The 20,957-nt window shown below is 51.5% G+C and overlaps 2 protein-coding genes across 3 annotated transcripts in view; one reads left to right on the top strand and one right to left on the bottom strand.

The window, feature by feature from the left end:
* Positions 1–18,853: 18,853 nt before the first annotated feature.
* On the bottom strand, positions 18,854–20,818 carry LOC122690610 (basic proline-rich protein-like). The gene is made up of 3 exons (XM_043897494.1): positions 20,745–20,818; positions 20,548–20,627; positions 18,854–20,439 (listed from the first exon to the last, which is right to left on the bottom strand). Exons 1-3 carry the CDS (start codon positions 20,816–20,818, stop codon positions 18,854–18,856), a joined length of 1,740 nt encoding a protein of 579 aa, XP_043753429.1.
* Positions 19,758–20,957, top strand: part of TBL1X (transducin beta like 1 X-linked) — a 238,856-nt gene continuing 237,656 nt past the window's right edge. For both annotated transcript variants that reach the window (XM_043896661.1, XM_043896660.1), the window contains exon 1: positions 19,758–19,858. The gene's annotated coding sequence lies outside the window, so the exon portion shown is untranslated. The remainder of the gene's footprint in view (positions 19,859–20,957) is intronic.

Genomic DNA, 20,957 nt, shown 5'->3' with positions numbered 1-20,957 from the left:
GTTGATGGATGCCACACAGAACAAGGACCTTCATGAGGGTGTCCAAAACATTCTTTATTGAGTGTGCTTAAGTAGAAACTAGCTCCCGAGCACTCAGGTCAACACGAAGCCCTCGGAATCCGTGCGGCCTGAGCTAAACGTCACCTCTGCACATGTGGGAATCTGGCTCCGTGGAGGCTAAGTGGGCAGTGTTGGAGGCCTCTCGGATCAGAGGCCGTACTTGGTCCTGCTGAAAGTAAAGGTGTTAGTTGCTCTTCTCAACCCCGCGGACTGTAGACCGCCAGGCCCCTCTGTCCGCGGGATTCTCCAGGCAAGAATACTGGAGTGCATTGCCATGCCTTCTCCGGGGGACCTTCCTGACCCAGGGATCCAACCTGCCTCTCCAAGATTGCAAGTGGATTCTTTACCATAATCCTGCTAGATACATATATGTACGATGTATGCTGTGTAAACATATTTGTGTGCATATGTATGTATCGATATATACACATGAGTGTATGTATACACTGATGTATGTCTTTATTATATGTATGTATTTTGTTGTGTTAGTTAACTCAGTGATGCCTGACTCTGTGGCCCCACGGACCGTAGCCCACCAGGCTCCTCTGCTCTTGGAATTTCCCAGGCAAGAATTCTGGAGTGGGTTGCCATTTCCTCCTCCAGGGGAATCTTCCCGACCCAGGGATCGAACCCGTGTCTCCTGCGTTGGCAGCTGAATTCTTTACCAGTGAGCCACCTGGACAGAGATTTTAGGGGATACTAAAGGTGGCCATAAGTCATCTAATTACTTCTCATGGATCTTAGGGCGCTGGGAGGGTGAGTCTTCCTCCAATAACACAATAAGAACAGTAGTGAAAAGATAACTTCTGTCCTCCTCAAATCCTTCACATGTGATGCCACTTTTAACTCCCTTTCTCTTTGCACTGTTGGGTTTTCGTTTGTGTATAATAGCTTTATTGAGGTATCATTCACGTGCTGTTAAATTTATCCTTTCCAACTGTGCGATTCAGTGGTTTTTCCCATATACTCACACACTTGTGCCGTGACTCTCTAGTCCCGGAATGTTTTCCTCATTTGAAAACAAAATTCTCTTAGGAAAAACACGCTCGCACACACACACCGAAAACAAATCACTATGCTGTGTATCTAAAGCTAGCACAATACTGTAAATCAACTGTACTCCAATTAAAAAAAGAAAAAGACACTGTGTATCCCTTAGGAGTCACTCCATGTCCCCACCATCCCCCAGGCCCTGGCAACCACTAATCTAGTTTCTATATCTAGGGAATTGCCTTTTGTAGACATTCCATATATTACGGGGCTGGATCGCGTCCCTCTAAATTCACACGCTGAAAGTCTTGATTCCTAGTATCTCAAGAATGTAGCCAAATCACGAGATGAGGTTTTTAAAGAGATGACTGGGGTCAAATGGGGTCCCTAGCGTGGGCCCTACTCCAAAAGGTCTGGTGTCCTTGTAGAAAAAGGGAGATCAAGACACAGACATGCACAGGGGGACAGCCACGTGAAGTCACAGGGAGGAGACGGCCGTCTGCATGCCCAGGAGAGGGGTCTCGGGAGAAACCAGCCCTGCTGAGGCCTTGATCTTGGACTGGGAGAGAGTAGGTGTCTGTGGTTGGGGTCACCCAGTCTGTGGTGCTTTATTACGGCCGCCCTAGCCTAGCTTCCCTGGTGGCTCAGCGGGTAAAGAATCCGCCTGCAATGCGGGAGACCTGGGTTCGATCCCTGGGTGGGGAAGATCCCCTGCAGAAGGGAAAGGCTACCCACTCCAGTATCCTGCCCTGCAGAATTCCATGGACTATGCAGTCCATGGGGCTGCAGAGTCGGACATGACTGAGCGACTTTCGCTTCACTTCACTTGGCCAATTCCAGGTGGCTCAGTGGTAAAGAATCTGGCTGCAGTGCAGGAGACACGGGTTTGATCCCTGGGTCTGGAAGATCCCCTAGAAGAGGAAATGGCAACCCACTCCAGTATTCTTGTCTGGGAAATCCCATGGACAGAGGAACCTGGCGGGATACAGTCCGCGGGGGGGTCGCAAAAGAGTCGGACACGACTGAGCGACTCAACAGCAGTAGCGGAAGAAGCAAATGAATACAGCATGTAAAATGGAATCACACAGCGAGTGATTTCTCTTGGTCTGGCCTTCCCACGCTTTCAGACTGGCTGACACCGCTCCCTCACCTTCCTCCTCTGTTCCTAACTCTTGGTGCTTATTGGCTTTCTCCTTTGGAAAAGCTCTGCTTCCTCGCCACTATTGCCAGCCCGTCTCAATGGTCATTCATATCCTGGGGCCGCTGTAGGAAAAACCTGAAATGCTGTTGAAGCAGAACCAAGATGATCATTTGATTTTTAAGAGACAAGGCCACATGTCATCTGAACCCAGTGGCTCGGAAGCATAAGTTACAGAATTTGAAAAATGCATTTCCCTACCGTGCTCATTTTTTTTTTTTTTTTTTAGCACTGAAGATTACTTATTTCTAGCTCTCTTTATAAATGACTTAGTGTTTTCAACCACAATATTCTGGGTTATATTCAAGGCATATGTAAGCATTTTCAGGCAGTTTACTACTGCAAATAAGATATTCTGCTTTGGGATTCTACGTGTATATACTGGTAAATTCAAGGCAATTCTTCAGTTTCAATATAATAGTTTTGGTTCAAACAGAACCTCTAGAAAGCGAAAAAGTATCAGTTGCTCAGTCAAGTCTAACTCTTTGTGATCCCAAGGACTGTAGCCCACCAGGCTTCTCTGTCCAAGAAATTCTCCAGTCAACAGTAATGGAGTGGGTTGCTGTGCCCTTCTCCAGGGGTTCTTCCCAACGTTCTTTACCCACGTTCTTTACCATCTGAGCCACCAGGGAAGCCATTTGTTGTTGTAAGGATTGGTTTGTGCCATTGCGGGGGCAGGCTACGCCAAGTCTGAAATTTGTAGGGCATGCAGTTAGGAAGTTCAGGTCAGAATATTCTTGGGAACTGGCTGCAACTGTTGTCCCCAAAAGAAATTTCCTCTTTTTCATGGAAACCTCAGTCGGGCTCAGCGGGCCTTTTGCCTGACTGCATGGGACCCACCCAGATTATCTGAGATAATCTCCCTCGTTTAAAATCAACTGATTATGGACTTTGATCACGTTTACAAAATACCTCGACAGTAACACTTACAATTTGCTGTTGTGGTGGTTAATGTCGAAAAGTCCTGTGCAACTTTTGGCAGCCCCATGGACTGCAGCACGCCAGGCCTCCCTGTCCTTCACTATCCCCCAGAGCTTGCTCAAACTCATGTCCATTGAGTCGGTGATCCCATCCAACCATCTCATCCTCTGCCTTCAACCTTCCCCAGCATCAGGGTCTTTTCCAGTGAGTTAGCTCTTCACATCAGGTGGCCAAAGCAGTGGAGCTTCATCTTCAGCATCAGCGCTTCCAATGAATATTTAGCGTGAGTGTTAAGTTGAATTGTGTCTCACCCAAAAAGGTATGTTGAAATCCCAACTTCTGGTATCCGTGAAAGTGATCTTATTTGGAAACAGGTAGGGTCTTTGTGGGCTTCCCTCAGTGGCTCAGCAGTAAAGAATCCACCTGCAATGCAAGAGCCACAGGAGATTCGGATTTGATCTCTGGGTCGGGAAGATCCCCTGGAGGAGGAAATGGCAACCCACTCCAGTGTTCTTGCCTGGAGAATCCCATGAACAGAGGAGCCTGGCGGGCTACAGTCCATGGAGCCACAAAGAGTCGGACACGACTAAGCAACTTTCAGTTTCATACTGAATTAGGGTAGTCCTAAATCCAGTGACTGGTGTTCTTCCAAGAGAAAGGAGAGGGAGGTTTATTTTAAAAAATTTTTTTTGGCTGTGCCACACAGCATGTGGGATCTTAGTTCACCAATCAGGGATCGAACCCACAACCCCTGCACTGGCAACATGGAGTCTTCATCATCAGGAAAGCCCCTGAGAGGGAGGTTTAGACTCACACACGCAGAGCCACGTGAAGATGTAGACAGAGATTGGACTTGACACAGCTCCAAGCCAAGGAGGAGTAAGGATTCCGATAGACTGAAGAAGAAGCATTCTCCCCCCCCCCCACCCCGCCCCCACCCCAGAGCCTTCCATGGCAACCTGTTCCTCCAAGTGCCTTGAGTTTGCACTTCTGGCCTCCAGGAAAAAAAAATAAATAAAGTAAACTTGTATGGTTTTAAGCCCCTGTGGTATATGGTACTTTGTTACAGCTGCTGCTGCCCCAGGAAATAGACACAGTGTCTGATTGAATCACCGCCAACTGTGTGAAGATGTGTGAGGTTAACACATCAAAAGACCCTGACACCTGCCTTCCCTGCTTATCTGTCTGTCCTCACCTTCTGCCCCTCCACGGAGCTCTTATCCTAGTTGGGGAAAACCCAACAAAAACATAAACATCGACATGTTGGCTCATGAGAGAGAGAGAGAGAGAGAGAGAGAGATGGATGGAGGGGGGAGGGGTCCCTCATCTCAGCAGAGAGCCTTAAGTCCCGAGTTGCCAAGGAAACGCATGGGAGGTGGGGGTGGGGGTTGGGGGGGGGGGGGGGTGGGGGATGGGGGGAGGGCTGAGTTGAGAGCATTTAAGAACCAGCTCGGGCTGGGGTGGGGGTGGGGAGGGGGCTGGAACCAAGTAGGTGCCGGGAAAGTAGAAAAACCAGAGCATCCCGCCTCTTACTAATTTTCGTTTCTCTTTAAAGACACAAGAAATGGGCTTTCCCGGCGGCTCAGACAGTAAAGCCTCTGCCTGCGATGCAGGAGACAGTGGGTTCAATCCCTGGGTCGGGATGATCCGCTGGAGGAGGGCATGATAATCCACTCCAGCATGCTTGCCTGGAGAATCCCATGGACAGAGGAGCCTGGTGGGCTACAGTCCCTGGGGTAGCAGAGTCAGACACGACTGAGCATCTAACACACACCGTAAGTACAAGCCTGTGTGTCCCCTCTTGTCCATATATCTTGACATTTTCATATAAAATTTTTTTTCTTGTCTCCTCTCCAGAGGCCTCTTTCATTTTCAGTTTCTTCAAAATGGGATTCTGCCTGCCTGTACAAACTCAAGTGTTTTATATTTTAAAAATAGCTGTCTCCACTGAAATAGACCATTCTGAGTTGCTTAAGCAAGCTTCTGACATTTTAGAATAGTCACAGAGGCACACACAGTTAGGGCTGAGACTCTCATCTGCCCCTACGTATGAATGGCTTTGTCACAGTGAACAAATTGACCTGGGTCCATGACAATGAACTAGACTCCAGACCGGTTGTGGATTTCCCCAGTTCTTCGGCTAAGATTCTTTTCTGTCCGGAACGGAGTTCAGTTGTCTGCTTGGGCGCCTCAGGGCTGGGCCAGGGTCTCCATCCTTCCTTGTTTTTGATGACCTTGTCAGTTTTGAGCAAAGTTAGGCAGGTATTTTACAGAATGTCTTTCAGTTTGAATTTGTCTCCCGTTTTTCTCATGATTAGACTGGGATTATGGGATTTGGGAGATGCTCAAGCTTTTCCTGACATTTCTTTACTTATAATGTTTCAACAGATATGTCACGCGCGTGTGCTAGATCTGTCTGACTCCTTGAGACCCCGTGGACTGACGCCGGCCAGGCTCCTCTGTCCATGGGATTTCTAGGCAAGAAGACTGGAGTGGATTGCCATTTCCTTCTCCAGGGGAATCTTCCCGACCCAGGGATCAAACCTCGGTCTTCCGCATCTCCTGAATTGGCAGGTAGATTCTTTATCACTGAGCCACCTGGGAAGCCTCAGGAGACATCAGTATATCCTAAATAAGAATCATACTTAAACTAGGAATCATGTCTTTAGCAGCTGTTATCATTTATTTACAATCATTTACTAAGTAGCTATAATCTTTGTCCTCTTTCCTTCAGAGTACAGAAAGCTAGGGGCTGCAAAAGCAGCCACCATTTGGTATTATTCTTAGCTCGTTATGCGAAACCTTTCCATCTTCAAATTCTGCCATTCTGGGAAGAACTGTAACATTTAAAACTTCAAACCTCTTTGGAATTATCTGGTCATTAGAAAAAGTTATTTTCGTCATCCAAGGGGATCTATGCAAAGGCAAACTACCCCCCTTTTGGATCTTATTTCTAGTTTCCCTGCCCCAGAAATCATCTCAAATCAATCCCATGCTTTTAGCCACTGTTCAGACCGTGCCTTGGAAACCTGCTGGCTGCTGAGGTCAGCTCCGCATTCGAATGACCGGATGGCAGTGTGCAGTCATGGGATTCCGCGGCTAGGGAGAGTCTTATCCGAAGCAGTCATTTCCAGAAATGTGACCAATTCTGACGCTTATCTCAGAAATACATTAAAACGTTCTTTCCCCAGCTCCCTCCCTTAGGGACATTTTAAGAACTGTAGACTGACATATATCTGACCTCAGTAAAGGACTTCAGTCAAGTGACCATCACAACAAACAGAAAGAGTTGCTTACACATGTACTAGGGAGAAGCCCTGTGTTCCAATTCCTTTGAGTTTTATGGTGCTTTCCTGAATCTGGTGAGTGTTCTGCTTTTTTGAAGTCAACTTTCAGTTCAGTTCAGTTGCCCAGTTGTGTCCGACTCTTTGAGACCTCGTGGACTGTAGCATGCCAGGCCTCCCTCTCCATCACCAACTCCTAGAGCTTGCTCAAACTGATATTCATCGAGTCAGTGATGCCATCCAACCATCTCATCCTCTGTTGTCCCCTTCTCCTGCCTTCCATCTTTCCCAGCATCAGGGTCTTTTCCAATGAGTTAGTTCTTCCCATCAGGTGGCCAGAGTATTGGAGTTTCAGCTTCAGCATCAGTCCTTCTAATGAATATTCAGGACTCAGTTCCTTTAGGATGGACTGGTTGGATCTTCTTAGGATGGACTGGTTGGATCTCCTTGCAGTCCAAGGGGCTCTCAAGAGTCTTCTCCAACACCACATTGTAAAAGCATCAACTATTTTGCGCTCAGCTTTATTTATGGTTCTACTCTCACATCCATACATGACTTCTGAAAAAACCATAGCTTTGACTAGATGGACCTTTGTCGGCAAAGTAATGTCTCTGCTTTTTAATATGCTGTCTAGGTTGGTCATAACTTTTCTTCCAAGGAGCAAGTGTCTTTTAATTTCATGACTGCAGTCACCATCTGCACTGATTTTGGAGCCCAAGAAAAAATAAAGTCTGTCACTGTTTCCATTGTTTACTGAGATGTAATTTACAAGCCTCCCTGGTGCCTCAGATGGTAAAGAATCTGCCTGCAATGCGGGAGACCTGGTTTCGATCCCTGGGTTGGGAAGATGCCCTGGAGAGGGCATGGCAACCCACTCCAGTATTCTTGCCTGGAGAATCCCACGGACAGAGGAGCCTGGTGGGCTAGAGTCCAGAGGTCGCAAAGAGTCAGACACGACCGAAGCTACTTAGCAACACGCACATAGAGCATCAATGTGCATGTACCGTAGTGAGTTTGTCCCTTCCCTTGCTGAAGGACATCTGGGTTGTTTCCAGGACTGGGCATCTATGAGCCAACCTACAAGTGTACAGCCTTTTGTGTGAACCTACATTTTCACTCTCTTAGGTGATGAAGTAGGGGGCAACGGCTGGGCTGTGTGTGCCCATCTGATCTTATCAGGTGGCTGTTCATTTCACAAAAACATCAGAGAGGCCTTCTGACAAAGGCAGCGGAGGGGAAAAAAAAATGCAAATATTCCACCTCCACGTAGTTTCACCAGTGCTTTGCTTTTCTTGCAGCTCCTGAATGTTCTTTGTCAATGTAGTGTCGCACTTTGACTATGTGGGAGATGATTTTTGTGCAGAGACTATTTATAAAATCTTCTCCTCTCCCAGGCTCCTTCTCCACGGTGACTTTTAAACACTAAATGCAGAAGTGGAAACAAACGGAGGGAAAAAATATATATAAAAAAAAAAAACCACACATAATGACTTATAATGAAATACGGTTACTAAAATAGAGAGGGAGGTGGAAAGGCCTTTTGACAATCATCTCCTGTTATTTTGTAACTGTTAACAGCCACGTACTTTGAGTAAACCCAGGCAGCTCCTTGGTTGCCGTTCTGCGTCTTGCTGGGTGGGTGGGCGGGCTTGGAAATTGTTCGCTGATCCAGAGGCGACGTGGTTTGTGTTTAGGGAGGGCCGTAGGATTTGGAACTACAGCAGATGGGCCACTTTGGAAAGTAGAATGTGAATACTGGGGCTTCCCTGGTGGCTCAGATGGTAAAATATCTGCCTGCAATGCAGAAGACCTGGGTTCCATCCCTGGGTTGGGAAGATCCCCTGGAGGAGGGCGTGGCAACCCACTCCAGTATTCTTGCCTGGAGAATCCCATGGACAGAGGAGCCTGGCAGGGCTACAGTCCATGAGGGTCGCAAAGACTCGAACAGGACTGAGTGACTGATACACACAACAAAACAGGTCTACACTTGAGTGCCCTGAAACCTGTATGTCGAGGCCACCTTCTGTGGCAAAAGGGGACTTTGCAGACGTGGCTCAGTTTAGAACCTTGCGACGGAAAATTTATCGTGGCTTATCCAGTTTGGGCTAATCGAATCACCAGGATCCGGCAGCAGGGGGGTTGTGCACTGGGAGAAGAACCCGACCAGAGGGGGGTCGCCTGTCAAGGCCTTTGGGATCGAGACACCGAAAAAGGCAAAAGGAGACAGATTCTCACCTGGAATCTCCGAAACAACCAGCTTGCCAACAGCTCAGTGTTAATTAGCCCAGTGAGACCCACAGGGGACCTCTGGCCTCCAGAATGGTCAGATAACAAGTTTGGTTTATTATTATTATTAATTTATTTTTGGCTGCCCTGGGGCTTGGTTGCCGCATGGGCTTCTCTCTACTTGTGGTGAGCGGGGGGTGGGGGTGGGGGTGGGGGGGGGTGGTTACCCTCTAGATGCGACGTGCAGACTTCTCACCATGCTGGCTTCTCTGGTTGTGGAACTTGGGCTCAGTCGTTGTGGCCCAGGGGCTTAGCTGCCCCCTGTGGCACGTGGAATCTTCCCAGATCAGGGGTCGAACCCACGCTGCCCCCTGAATTGGCAGGGGGATTCCTAACCCCTGACCACCAGCGAAGTGCAAATATTAAGTTTTTTTTTTTTTCAAATAATAAGTTTTACTTTATGTATTTTTTATTTAAGCCATTAAGTGTGTGGTAATTTGTTGCAGCAACAAAAGGAAACTGATACAGCCCTTAACCTCTGTGAGACTGAACTTTCCTCCCCCGTGAAACGGATATGATCCCTACTGTATCCTCCCCAGCCACGTCATAGGTTGCTATGGCAACAGATGAGGTCATCTTTGAAAACCCTTTAGGAAACCGTCAGAACACTTCTGCAGCTAGGAAAAGCCTGGGTTCTTCCTTTGCCCACCTGCGTCTGCTCCTGTTAAGGCAGGTTTAATTTCCCTGAGTGCTTCGATCGGCCTCCACCCTCTCTGAGTGGGTGGCTCTCCCCAGGCGTCTCTGCGCCTTTTTAGGACCCATCCCTGAAAACAGGATGGGCTGGGTTCCTGAAGACACACTGATGCTTTTCCACCATCGTGTTCCTTCTGCCTTTTCTTCAATATGAAAAAAAAGGGGGTTCCCTCATATAACATGTTATGAAAAGTGTTTTCTTGGTAGTTACTTTCGCCATGCCGAGGCTTCGTTGCAGCATGTGAGCTCGCTAGTTGGGCTGAGTGGTGGCCACACTCTAGGTTTGACGTGCGGGCTTTTCACTGCGGTCGCTTCTCTCATTGTGGGTCACAGGTTTAGTTTCCCCCTGCCACGTGGAATCTTCATTTCTTCACTGAGGATCGAACCCCAGAAGGAGGATTCTCAGCCACTCAACCGCCAGGAAAGTCCCTCTGAAAACTTTTGGAAAACACACTATAAAAAAAGAAAAGAATTTCCTAGGAGGAGGTCGGCAAGTTAACATGAAGAACCTTGAGTCCTTCAGTTCAGTTCAGTCGCTCAGTCGTGTCCGACTCTTTGCGACCCCACGGACCGCAGCACGCCAGGACTCCCTGTCCATCACCAACTCCCAGAGTCCATCGAAACCCATGTCCATTGAGTGAGTGATGCCATCCAACCATCTCATCCTCTGTTGTCCCCTTCTCCCGCCTTCCATCTTTCCCAACATCAGGGACTATCCCAGTGAGTCAGCTCTTCGCATCAGGTGGCCAAAGAATTGGAGCTTCAGCTTCAGCATCAGTCCTTCCAGTGAATATTCAGGACTGATTTCCTTTAGGATGGACTGGTCCTTTAGGATAATTTCCTTTAGGATGGACTGAGTCCTTCGGTCACCTAGAAACTTAGGCTTCTAGGCCAAGTAGTCAGTATCATTCAGGCTTCACTGGGTCACTGACCTCTGCTTTTATAGCGTTGTGAGCTGAAAAGGAATGGACACGCGTGTGTTGCAATAAAACTTTATTGATGGACACTGAAATCCAAGTGTGACCTAATTTCCATGTCACAAACTATCACTGTTCTTTGGATATTCCCCCCCCCCCCAATTTAAAAAAAAAAAGATTTATTTTTGGCTGCGCTGGGTCTTCATTGTTTCCCTAGTTGTGGTGAGTGGGGGGCTAGTCTCTGGGTGCGGTGTGCCGGCTTCTCATTGCCCGTGGCTTCTGTTTTTGCAGACCAGGGGCTCTAGTGGGCTTCAGTAGTTGCAGCAGGTGGGATCCTGGGCTCCAGAGCACAGGTTCAGCTTAATTGCTCTGCGGCAGGTGGGATCTTCCCGGACCGGGGATTGAACCCGCGTCTCCTGCGTTGCAGGTGGATTCCCCAGGGAAGCCCAGTGTTTCCCCCAGTCTTTATAAACAATGTATCTTTAGCTTGCAGGTTGTGCAAAAAACAGCTGTCGGAGCTGTCCACTGCCAGCTCCTGTCCTGGCACAGAAGCCCCACCAGGGCAAGGAATTTTGCCTGTCTTGTTCATTACAGGTTCCCCAGAACCTGTGTTTTTTAACACCTTTTGATATTTTGTTCATCACGGAGGCATCTTTCTGGCGTTAACTCAGCGTTCAGAAATATGTTTTAGGTTGATGAGTGAAGTTTTTGGCACCCCCTTAAAGTCACCTGGATCTAGGGTCCTGGCCCATGGACCGCGGAAGGGGATTCCATGCTGGTGACATGGATGAGTCCCAGGGCCATGGAGAGCCATCACACTTTCTCGCTTGGTAGACAGATTAAAGGGAGTCCATGAACTTGGGTGGGAAGAACCCCTGCAGCGAATCCAAATGTAGCATTTCTAAAAAACTATGACTATAGAGGAGATGACAGTTAACAGTACCTTTGATTTGCCACCAAGCTGTCACCAACAGAAGTCTGATGTATTTTCAGAGCAGGTTACAGTTGAAGCGAGTTTTGTGTACGTGCACCACTGCTTTGAAATGATGGAAGTTATTAGTCCCACCTCCAGAGCTTATGACTGGAAGGACTGAGAAAGAAGGGCATGTATCAGGACATTGGAAGGCCTGGAAAAAATTTTAACTGCATCTTAACAGACTCGAGTTTCTTTGTAATCTTATGTGTATTATGTATGTATGCTTTTGGCATCAATATAATCACTAAATTGCCAGAGAAGGTCTGGGGCATAGAAATGGTTACAAAGCCCCTTCCTCAATCCTTTAACTTCTTGAAAGTGTTGCCACCCCACGGACTGTAACCTGCCAGGCTCCTCTGTCTATGGAATTATCCAGGCCAGAATACTGGAGTGGGTAGGCTATCCCTTCTCCGGGGGATCTTCCCGACCCAGGACTTGAACCTGGGTCTCCCACATTGCAGGCAGATTCTTAACCAGCTGAGTGACCGTGGGTCCAGTCTTTCCCTCTGAACCATGGAGATAAAAAATCCCTGCCCTCCAGTATTGCGGGGAGGATCGTATTCGATACTGTTGTACCAGCTCCCCCATGCCAAGTGCAAGGTGTTCTCAGTATTGGAAGGATGCAGACTGAACGTGACATTCCAAATGGAAGGAAACAGCCACGACTCACATGAATTACTCTGCCACAGTAACAAAGCACCGCAGATTGGGTGGTTCAAGGAAGAGAAGTTGACTGGGGCTTCCGTGGCGGTCCAGTGCTTAAGACTCTGCACTACCAAAGCAGGCAGCAAGGGTAAACTCGTTGGATCCCTGGTGGGGGAACTACGATCCTACCCGCAGTGCAGCGAACGTATTTAAAAAAAAAATGTAATTTCTCACGATCCTGGAGGCTGGAAGGCTGGGTCAGGATGTTGGCTGGGTGGGGTTCTCCAAAGAGCTCCCTTGGTGTTTGTGTCCTAATAGCCTTTTCTTAGAAGGACACCGGTCAGATTGGATCAGGAAGGGTCACCGTAATGACGGCCTCTGATTTATTTATTACTTTATAAGCTGACTTTCCAAAAGCAGTTGCTTTCCGCATGCTGCAGTCCATGGGGCTGCCAAGAGTCAGACACGACTTAGCGACTGAACTGAGCGGAAGGTATTAGGGCTTAGGACTTGAACACAGGAATTTGAGTGGGGAGACACGATTCACCCCACCTTGAAGGAGAGATGAGGGACTTTCCCGGTGGTCCGGCAGTTAAGAATCTGCCTTCCGGTGCATGTGGGTTAGATCCCTGATCAGGAACTAAGATCCTGCATACCTCAGAGCAACAAAGCCCACTTTATCGTTGGGTTGTCTTTATTTACTGCTAAACGCCACAGTGAAGATCCTGTGTGTTGCAACCATGACCCGATGCAGGCAAAAATAAATAAATAAAAATATGCTGTTGGCCCAGCTGGGAAAGAATACACCTGCAATATGGGAGACCTGGCTTCAGTCCCTGGGTTGGGAGGATCCCCCTGGAGAAGGGAACGGCTACCCACTCCAGGTTCTGGCCTGGAGAATTCCGCGGACTGTATAGTCCATCAGGTCGCAAAGAGTAGGAGACGACTGAGCGACTTTCACTTTTCTAAAAACTAAAAAAGAGAGATTTGATGTCTCCCCAGCTCAGGGGAAGAAGAAGGGGTACCACCTACCTCATCTCGCCTCCCTGTCAGATGATGGACCTCTCTGTCGTCACCCGTTTACTTCTCCAGGGACATTCACGCTTAGCCTTCTTGTATAACCAGCCCATTTTATGGTCTCCATTCCGGTCTCCCTAAGGAAAATTAGAAGCAAGCCCGCAAAGCAAATGGGCTTCCCTGGTGGCTCAGCTGTAAAGAATCCGCCTGCAATGTGGGAGACCGGGGTTCAATTCCTGGATCGGAAAGATCCCCTGGAGAAGGGAAAGGCTACCCACTCCAGTATTCTTGGGTTTCCCTGGTGGCTCAGCTGGTAAAGAATCCACCTGCAATGTGGGGGACCCAGGTTCGATCCCTGGGTTGCAAAGAGCCCCTGGAGGAGGGCATGGCAACCCACTCCAGTATTCTGGCCTGGAGAATCCCCATGGACAGAGAAGCGGCAGGTTACATGGTCCACGGGTATCGCAAAAAGAGTCAGATGCGATTTAGCGAGTAAACAATAACAACCCTAAAGCAAACACTGGCCAGAGGTTTGTAAGTCAGGTTGGCAAGCACTCACCCCTTATTTGTTTCATAAGGGAAGCTTGTGGTAGGGAGATGCTTCCTCAAAAGTGAGACATCCTCTGCGGCCATCACCGAGGCATGCAGCACAGCAGTCATGGAGTCTCAGTCCTTTCTGAGATTTGCAAGCAAATATGTGGGCTTCGCAGGTGTCTCTGATGGTAAAGTGTTCGCCTGCAATGCGGGATACCTGGGTTCCATCCCTGGGTCAGGAAGATCCCCTGGAGAAGGAAATGGCAAACCCACTCCAGGACTCTTGCCTGGAAAATCCCATGGACGGAGGAGCCTGGCGGGCTACAGCCCATGGGGTCACAAAGAGACAGGACTGAGCGACTTCACTTTCACTTTATTAGCCTTTGTCTGAGGAACTGTAGAAAAGCATACGGGCTTCGGTGAAATAAGATATTGGATTCGATGAAAACTGAGCAGTAATTCTCGAGAGAAGCTTAATGCCTCTTCCTACTGTCTCTTTTTTTATTTTTATTTTTATTTTTTTGTTTTGTTTTTTTCTTTTGTTTCTGTCTCTTTTTTTTAAAAAAAAAATATTAATAGACTGTTTTTTAAAGAACTGTTTTAGATGTACAGAACAATTTAGCATGCAGTATAGAGAGTTCCATCTTCCCACCTCCTACACGGCATTTCCAATGTGAACATCTTTTGTGTGAGAGTGGTACATTTGTTACCGCTCTTTATCGAATCAACATCGATAAAATCCACAGTTGATATTTGAGGTCACTTTTGGTGCTGTATCAGGTCTATCTGTTAGGACAAATGCAGAATGTACGTCACGCACCCGATACTCCAGTTCCATACAGAGTGAGTTCACAGCCCTGAAAAGTCCCTTGGGAGCCCCACGTTCAGCCCTACTTTCTCATCCTCGGAGGCCCCCGGCAACCACTGACCTGTTTTCTAGAACGTCAGAGATGTTTATTCCTTGGAAGAAAAGTTATGACCAACCTAGACAGCATATTAAAAAGCAGAGACATTACTTTGCCAACAAAGTTCTGTCTAGTCAAGGCTATGGTTTTTCCAGTGGTCACATATGGACGTGAGAGTTGGACCATAAAAAAAGCTGAGTGCCGAAGAACCGATGCTTTGGAACTGTGGTGTTGGAGAAGACTCTTGAGAGCCCTTTGGACTTCAAGGAGATCCAACCAGCCCATCCTAAAGGAAATCACTCCTGAATATTCATGGGAAGGACTGATGTTGAAGCTGAAACTCCAATCCTTTGGCCACCTGATGGGAAGAATGGACTCATCGGAAAAGACCCTGATGCTGGGAAAGATTGAGGGCAGGAGGAGAAGGGGAGGACAGGATGAGATGGTTGGATGGCACCACTGACTCAATGGACATGAGTCTGAGCCAGCTCTGGGGAGTTGGTGATGAACAGGGAGGCCTGGCATGCTGCGGTCCATGGGGTTGCAAAGAGTCAGACACAACTGAGTGATTGAACTGAACTGAACTGAGAATGTCATAGAGTCGGACTTATACAGGCCATAGACTTTTTAGACTGGCTTCTTTCACTCGCTGGTGTGCATCTAAAGTTCCTCCATGTCCTTTTGTGGCTGGATAACTCATTTCTTTTCACTGCAGAATAATATTCTATCATATGGATGTGTTCCACTTTGCTTATCTGTCCATCTACCAACCAACATCGTGGCTGCCTTTGGCGTTGGGTGTCTAAAGCTGCTAAACATCACTCTGTGGGTTTTTCTGCAGACACAAGTTTTCAACTTAGTTGGGGAGAAACCCTGGAGCGTAGTTGTATGTTTCTGCTTTATAAGAAACTGACAAACTGCCTTCCCAAGTGGTCTTAAGTTTCACATTCCCACCAGCAAGGCATTCAGAGTTCCTGTTCCTCTGCATCCTGTTAGCATTTGATTTTTTCCTTTTCTTTTTTTTGCCCTGCTTGCACTCTCTCGGTCCCCAGACCTGGAACAGAACTGGGGGGGGGGGGGGGGGGGGCGGGGTCTCTGAAGTGAAAGAGTTGGGTTCTAACCACTGGCCCGCCAGGGAGTTCTCCGTACTTTGTCTCAATGTGCTATTTCCCTGTGATATATAATATTCCACATCTTTTCATGTGCTTGTTTGACACCTGTTTATCTCTTTGGGGAGATTATCTTTGCAGACCTTTTGCCCACTTTTATTTTGGATTTTTATCTTGCTGTCCAATTTTGAGATTTTTTTTTTTTTTTTGCCTATTTTGGGTTCAGTCCTTTATCAGAGATGGATTTTTGCAAATATGATCTCCCAGTCTGTGGCTTGTGTTTTCATTCTCTTAACAGTCTCCTTTGTAGAACCTTAAGTTTTTCATTTTAATAAGTCCAACTCGTCAACTTTTTTTTAACATGGATCATGTTATTGACATTTCATCTGAAAACTCATCGCTAAACCCAAAGCCATCTACATTTTTCTCCTATGTTTTCTTCTAGGAGTTTTGTGCTTTTGCCTTTTGCATTTAAGGCCAGTGATCCATTTTAAGTTAGTTTCTGTGAAAAGCCTAAGGTTTGGGCTAGATTAATGGTTTTGTTTGTTTTGTGAATGGATGTCTGTTGTTCCAGCACCATTTGTTGAAAAGGATATTCTTTCTCCATTGAGATACCTTTGCTCTTTTGTGAAAAATTAGTTGACTATATTTGTGTGGGTTCCGGCTGCCCTTTTATTACAAATTTGGCTGCTCTTTAGGGGGAATATTGATAGCATTTGTTGCAAGCAGATTCTTGTATTCCAGCTCCTTCCATCAGCAACCAAAAATAATTGTTTGGGATACAGATGTTGTGCAGTGGATAACTGTGGAAATCATTGCTGCTGAGGCCTCCACAGTAGCCTTTATACCCTTGTCAGAATGCACTAGCTCCTTTCCTGCTTGACTTTAATGTGCTTTTCTTGTTTCTTCCACCATTTGAAAAATCTGAAAGCCAGATTAAATATAATAGTCTAATTTACCACCTACCTACCACCCATCTAGCATTCAGAAAGTGGGATTTCAGTGTTATTATGGTAAATGTAGGGGGTGGCCTTTCCTATCTGGGGTCTTACAAAGTCCCTGGGGTCTCCTAGGACTCTCTCATAAAGGTGCTCCAGTCGTTACTTCTAAGAAGACCCGTGGGATTGTTGGGAGCCGATCAAACAGGAACGAAGGACTCCAAGCTCCCTTTCATTGTTAGTTAGAAGCAAGTGAAAACTCGCTCAGTCCTGTCCGACTGTTTGCGACCCCATGGACTATACAGTTCATGGAATTCTCCAGGCCAGAATACTGGAGTGGGTAGTCTTTCCCTTCCCTTTCTCCAGGGGACCTTCCCAACCCAGGGATCGAACCCAGGTCTCCAGTATTGCAGCCGGATTCTTTACCAGCTGAGCCAGACCAGCTGCAAGAACCGGCCACGCTGAGGCGTAGGAGGGAGCGATGATGTCCCCCACTTGCCCAAACTTTAAAAGTGATTGGTATCTGCCAAGCCATCAAAACATACAAAAGAAGCCTTTCTCCTCGTCCGGTTCGGTTCGGAATTTCCAAGCAGCTCCCGACGATCTGCTAGAGATAGCAAGCCCGAGAGGGCCAGGTTTGGCTGCGCGGCTACTCGAGAGTGTGCGGTAGCCGAGGGCCGACGTCCCCGTAGAGCGGAGCGCGGTAATGATGTCAACTTGTTATTTACTTTCCAAATCTGAATGACTGAGCAAGGCGAAAGGAGAAATCAATCAACCGCAATGTGACCCTACAGGCGGAAAAAAACGCAGCGCTCCCACCAGCGGGCGGTGGGGGGAAGGGAAGCACGTGTAACCCGCAGAGTTGCATCAGGCGCGCTTGCCTGCCCGGGTTTTCTGTTGCATAGCCTTGGTTTTTTTTTTCCGATTGCATGAAAAGACCTCAGCCTCAGTCCTCACAAGCCCTGGGAGCCCGGGAGCCAGGCCGGGCAGGCTGGAGGCAAGGCCCCGCCACGTCCTTTTGTGTGTGTGTCTCCGTGTGTGTGTGGTGGGGGTGGGGAGAGGCTTGAAAGGCAACCGGTAGAAAAGAAGGGCAAAATCTATTCTGCTGATTCACAATTATGGAGACCGTGTAAGTGTCTTTTTTTTTTTTATTGGTGTGCTCGAATAATGGTGCAGTCACCGTCGTTTGAAATCATTGACGTTTTACAGCAATATTCGGCAACGTCATTTTGAGGCCGCCTTTTGGAATGGAGTATCAGCCCCTTAAAAAAAAAAAAAGTCACCTCGCCACCCCTCCCCACACGGTCAGGAACAACAAACGGCCCAGTGTCCCAGAAAGGAGCAAGCGAGGTTACAGTGCAAAATGCTGAGTGTCCTGGGCTCTTTAGGGCAAAAAAAAAAAAAAAAAAACCTCGTTAGGCACCAAAGGGAGGGGCCGGCTTACTTGAAAATACTCGCCAAAGCAGACATCCAAGGTGCTGGGGTGCGTGTGCAGCGCGCGCGTGTTTGTTTCAGCGAATTGAGGTCACGCGTGGTGGGCAGTTGTCACCAACCCGGAGGGGGAGAAAGCAACCTGGGGCCTTGGGTTCACCGAGTCAGCTATTGCAACAGCAAACAGCTTTGCAAAAGTCCCAGGTTCTGCAGCCTGCGGCTGGAGGTGGGGGTGGGGACGGGTGAGAAGGCCTCGGGGTCCCGGTTCTACCACCACGCCCCCCCAAACCCCCGCCTGGAGGCCCCACACCCCAGCTCCTGGCGTCCACCCCAGTGTGTCTTGAGTTTCTTTTTCCCCAAGCGCCTTCCCTGCTAGAGATTTTTGCAAAGGTGGAGGCTTCACTGGAGCCCCCACTTTTGGGGAGAAGGGGAAGAGACCAGGGTTGGGGGTGTCCTCTCGGCTGGCGACTTGGAGGGGGCTGGCACCCTCAGGCAGGTTCGGGGAGGGGGGTTCATCTTTGAGCTGGGGGAGGGTGGCCCTGTCTCCCTGCCCCCCTCCCCCCCGGAGACCACGGGGTGGCGACCCGGTTCCTGTTCCCTCCTGGATAATGGGTTTGGGACTGGGTGGGGGGTAGGCCGGAGTTTCCTGCTGCGCACCCCCCTCCCCATGGAGGCCACGGGGTTGGGACTAGGTTAGCAGAGAGGAGGGAAAAGGCCCGGGTTCCCCTCACCCACCCCAGGCGTGGCGGGGAGGGGGGAGTACAGGGGAGGGGGGAGTACAGGGGAGGGGGGAGTGAGGGACAGGGTAGGATTAGAGGGTCCCCCTCCGTAGGGGAGGGGCTGGATTGGGACGCCAGTCTCCCCCCCAGAGGCCGTGGGGGAGGGGCCCGGGCTCTCACCCCCGGCGCCGTGGGGGAAGGGCAGGCCTGGGTGTGTGTGTGGGGTGTCCCTATCCTCCGTGGGGGAGGGGCTGGCCTGGGACGCGGCCCCTTTGGGAGTGGGGGAGGGGGCAGGGGACCCGGGCTCCCCTTTCCCGGCGGTGGGGGAAAGGGCAGGCTGGGGGCCAGGGGGGAGGGGAGCTGGACTGGGACGCGGCCCCTTTGGTCTTGGGGGAGGGTGATGGGGAGGGGACCCGGGCTCCCCTTCCCCGGGCGGTGGGGGAGGGGGCAGGCTTGGGGCCATGGGGGAGGGGCTGGCCTGGGACGCGGCCCCTTTGGGCGTGGGGGAGGGTGCTGGGGACCCGAGCTCCCCTCCCCGGGCGGTAGGGGAGGGGGCAGGCTGGGGGCCGTGGGGGAGGGGCTGGCCTGGGACTAGGCCTCTTTGGGCGTGGGGGAGGGCGATGGGGGGGCCCAGGTGGGGGAGAGTGCAGGGGCCCCGGGCGGTGGGGGAGGGCGCACACTGGGGGCCGTAGGGGGGTGATGGGGGAGGGCGATGGGGGGTCCCGGGTGGGGGAGCGCGCAGGGGCCCCGGGCTCCCCTCCCCCGGCGGCGGTGGGGCGGGCGCAGGCTGGGGGCGGCGCCCGGGGCCGTCCTCCCGGCCGGGGTCGGCGTTCCGGCGGCCGCTCCCCAGCGGAGGTCACTGGCCGCGCCGGTCCCTCCCGCGTCCCGCCCTCTCCCGCCGCCGCCGTTTCCCCCCCACCCCCGCCCGCCCCGTCCTCCGCGCTCGGGAGCGAGGAGCCGCCCGCGCCCCCGCCCCGCCGCCGCCGCCGCCGCCGCAGCGCCCTCGCCGCCATTCGGCACCCGAAACTTTCCAGCGCCCGCGCGTCTCGGGGACTCGGCGGCGGCGGGGGGCGCGGGCGCGGGGCGGGGGCGGCCCGGGGGGGGCGGCGCGCGGCGGCTCCGGGCGCCGGGCCCTCGGCGGCCGCGGCGCGGCCCGGGCTCGGCGGCGGCGGCGGCCGGCGGGGCGCAGGCTCGGAGCGGCGGCGCCGGACACAAGTTGCGCGGCTCGGGGCGAGGTGAGTGCGCGCGCGGGGCTCGGCCCGGGCCGGGCGCGCTGCGGAAACTTCTCTTGCTTGGGCTTGGGGGGAGGCCCGGGCCCAGCTCATTCCCGCCCTCTGAGGGGTCACGCCGGCCGCCCGGCCGCCCGGGGACCCCCGTCTCCGGTAGGGGGCGGGGGTGCAGTGGAAAGGGGGTGCCCAGCCTCCCCAAGTGTCCCCCGGGGGCTCGGGCTGGGGTGCTGCGCGCGCTCCCTGCAGGCTGAACAATACCCCGATGGGGCCGCTCCCCCAAAGTGCCGGCGCGTCGGGGGTTGGGGGTGGCGGGCGGAGACTGGAGCGGGGTGGGGGGAAGGGGAAGCTTCTTTGTTTTGGGGAGGGGGGAGGTGACCGGTAAGTTTTGGCGAGGGGGGTGGGGGTGGGGAGCGCTCCATTGGTCTCCCCGGTGCTGCTTTTGTCTGCCGGGCCCGGGGCTGGCCGGACGAACCTGCGCGGCCGCGGGGACCCCCCCTCATGGGGGAGGGGAGCCCCATTCATCGTCTCCCCTGGGGGGCGCGGGCCAGGACACCGGGGGACGCGCGGCGGCGGCGCGCGCAGGGCCGCTGAGTGGCGGGCGAGGCAGCGCGGGCCCGCGGCGCTTCAGTTTCTGCGGCGCGGAAACTGTCAGGAAGTGGGGAGCCCCTCCCCAACTTGCGCCCCCAGCCACCCACCCCGGCCCGAGCGAGGAAAACAGGGTGGGGACCACTTGGGTGGGTTGGGGGGCGTCCCTGGGCGATCTACAGAGCGCGCCCTGGGGGGGGGGGGCGGCTGTAGACCTGTTGCGCCGGGTCTGGGGGGGAGGGGTGCCCCGAGATCCGCGTGCCAGGCGGTGCTTCCTCCCGCCCACCCCCCCCCCCCACCCCGCCACCGCCACTCTCCCGAGGGGACCTCGCCCACGGCGGTGGGGGTGGCCGTTGCTCGGAATGGAGTGAGGCGCGCCATCGTGGGGGTCGGGGGCCACCGGAGGTCGCCGGGGACTGTGACACTTGGGGGTCGCTAGAGGCCCCCCCGCCTTCCCCGGGCGCTGGGACTTCACGTGCGTGGCCCGCGCCCAGGATGGTTTTAAGCACGGCCTGGCCTT

This window comes from Cervus elaphus, chromosome X, assembly GCF_910594005.1.
Source record: "Cervus elaphus chromosome X, mCerEla1.1, whole genome shotgun sequence".
In the NCBI taxonomy this organism is placed as follows: Eukaryota; Metazoa; Chordata; class Mammalia; order Artiodactyla; family Cervidae; genus Cervus; species Cervus elaphus.
Note: the sequence above shows the minus strand (reverse complement) of the source record. Positions and strands in the feature narration are given on the sequence as shown.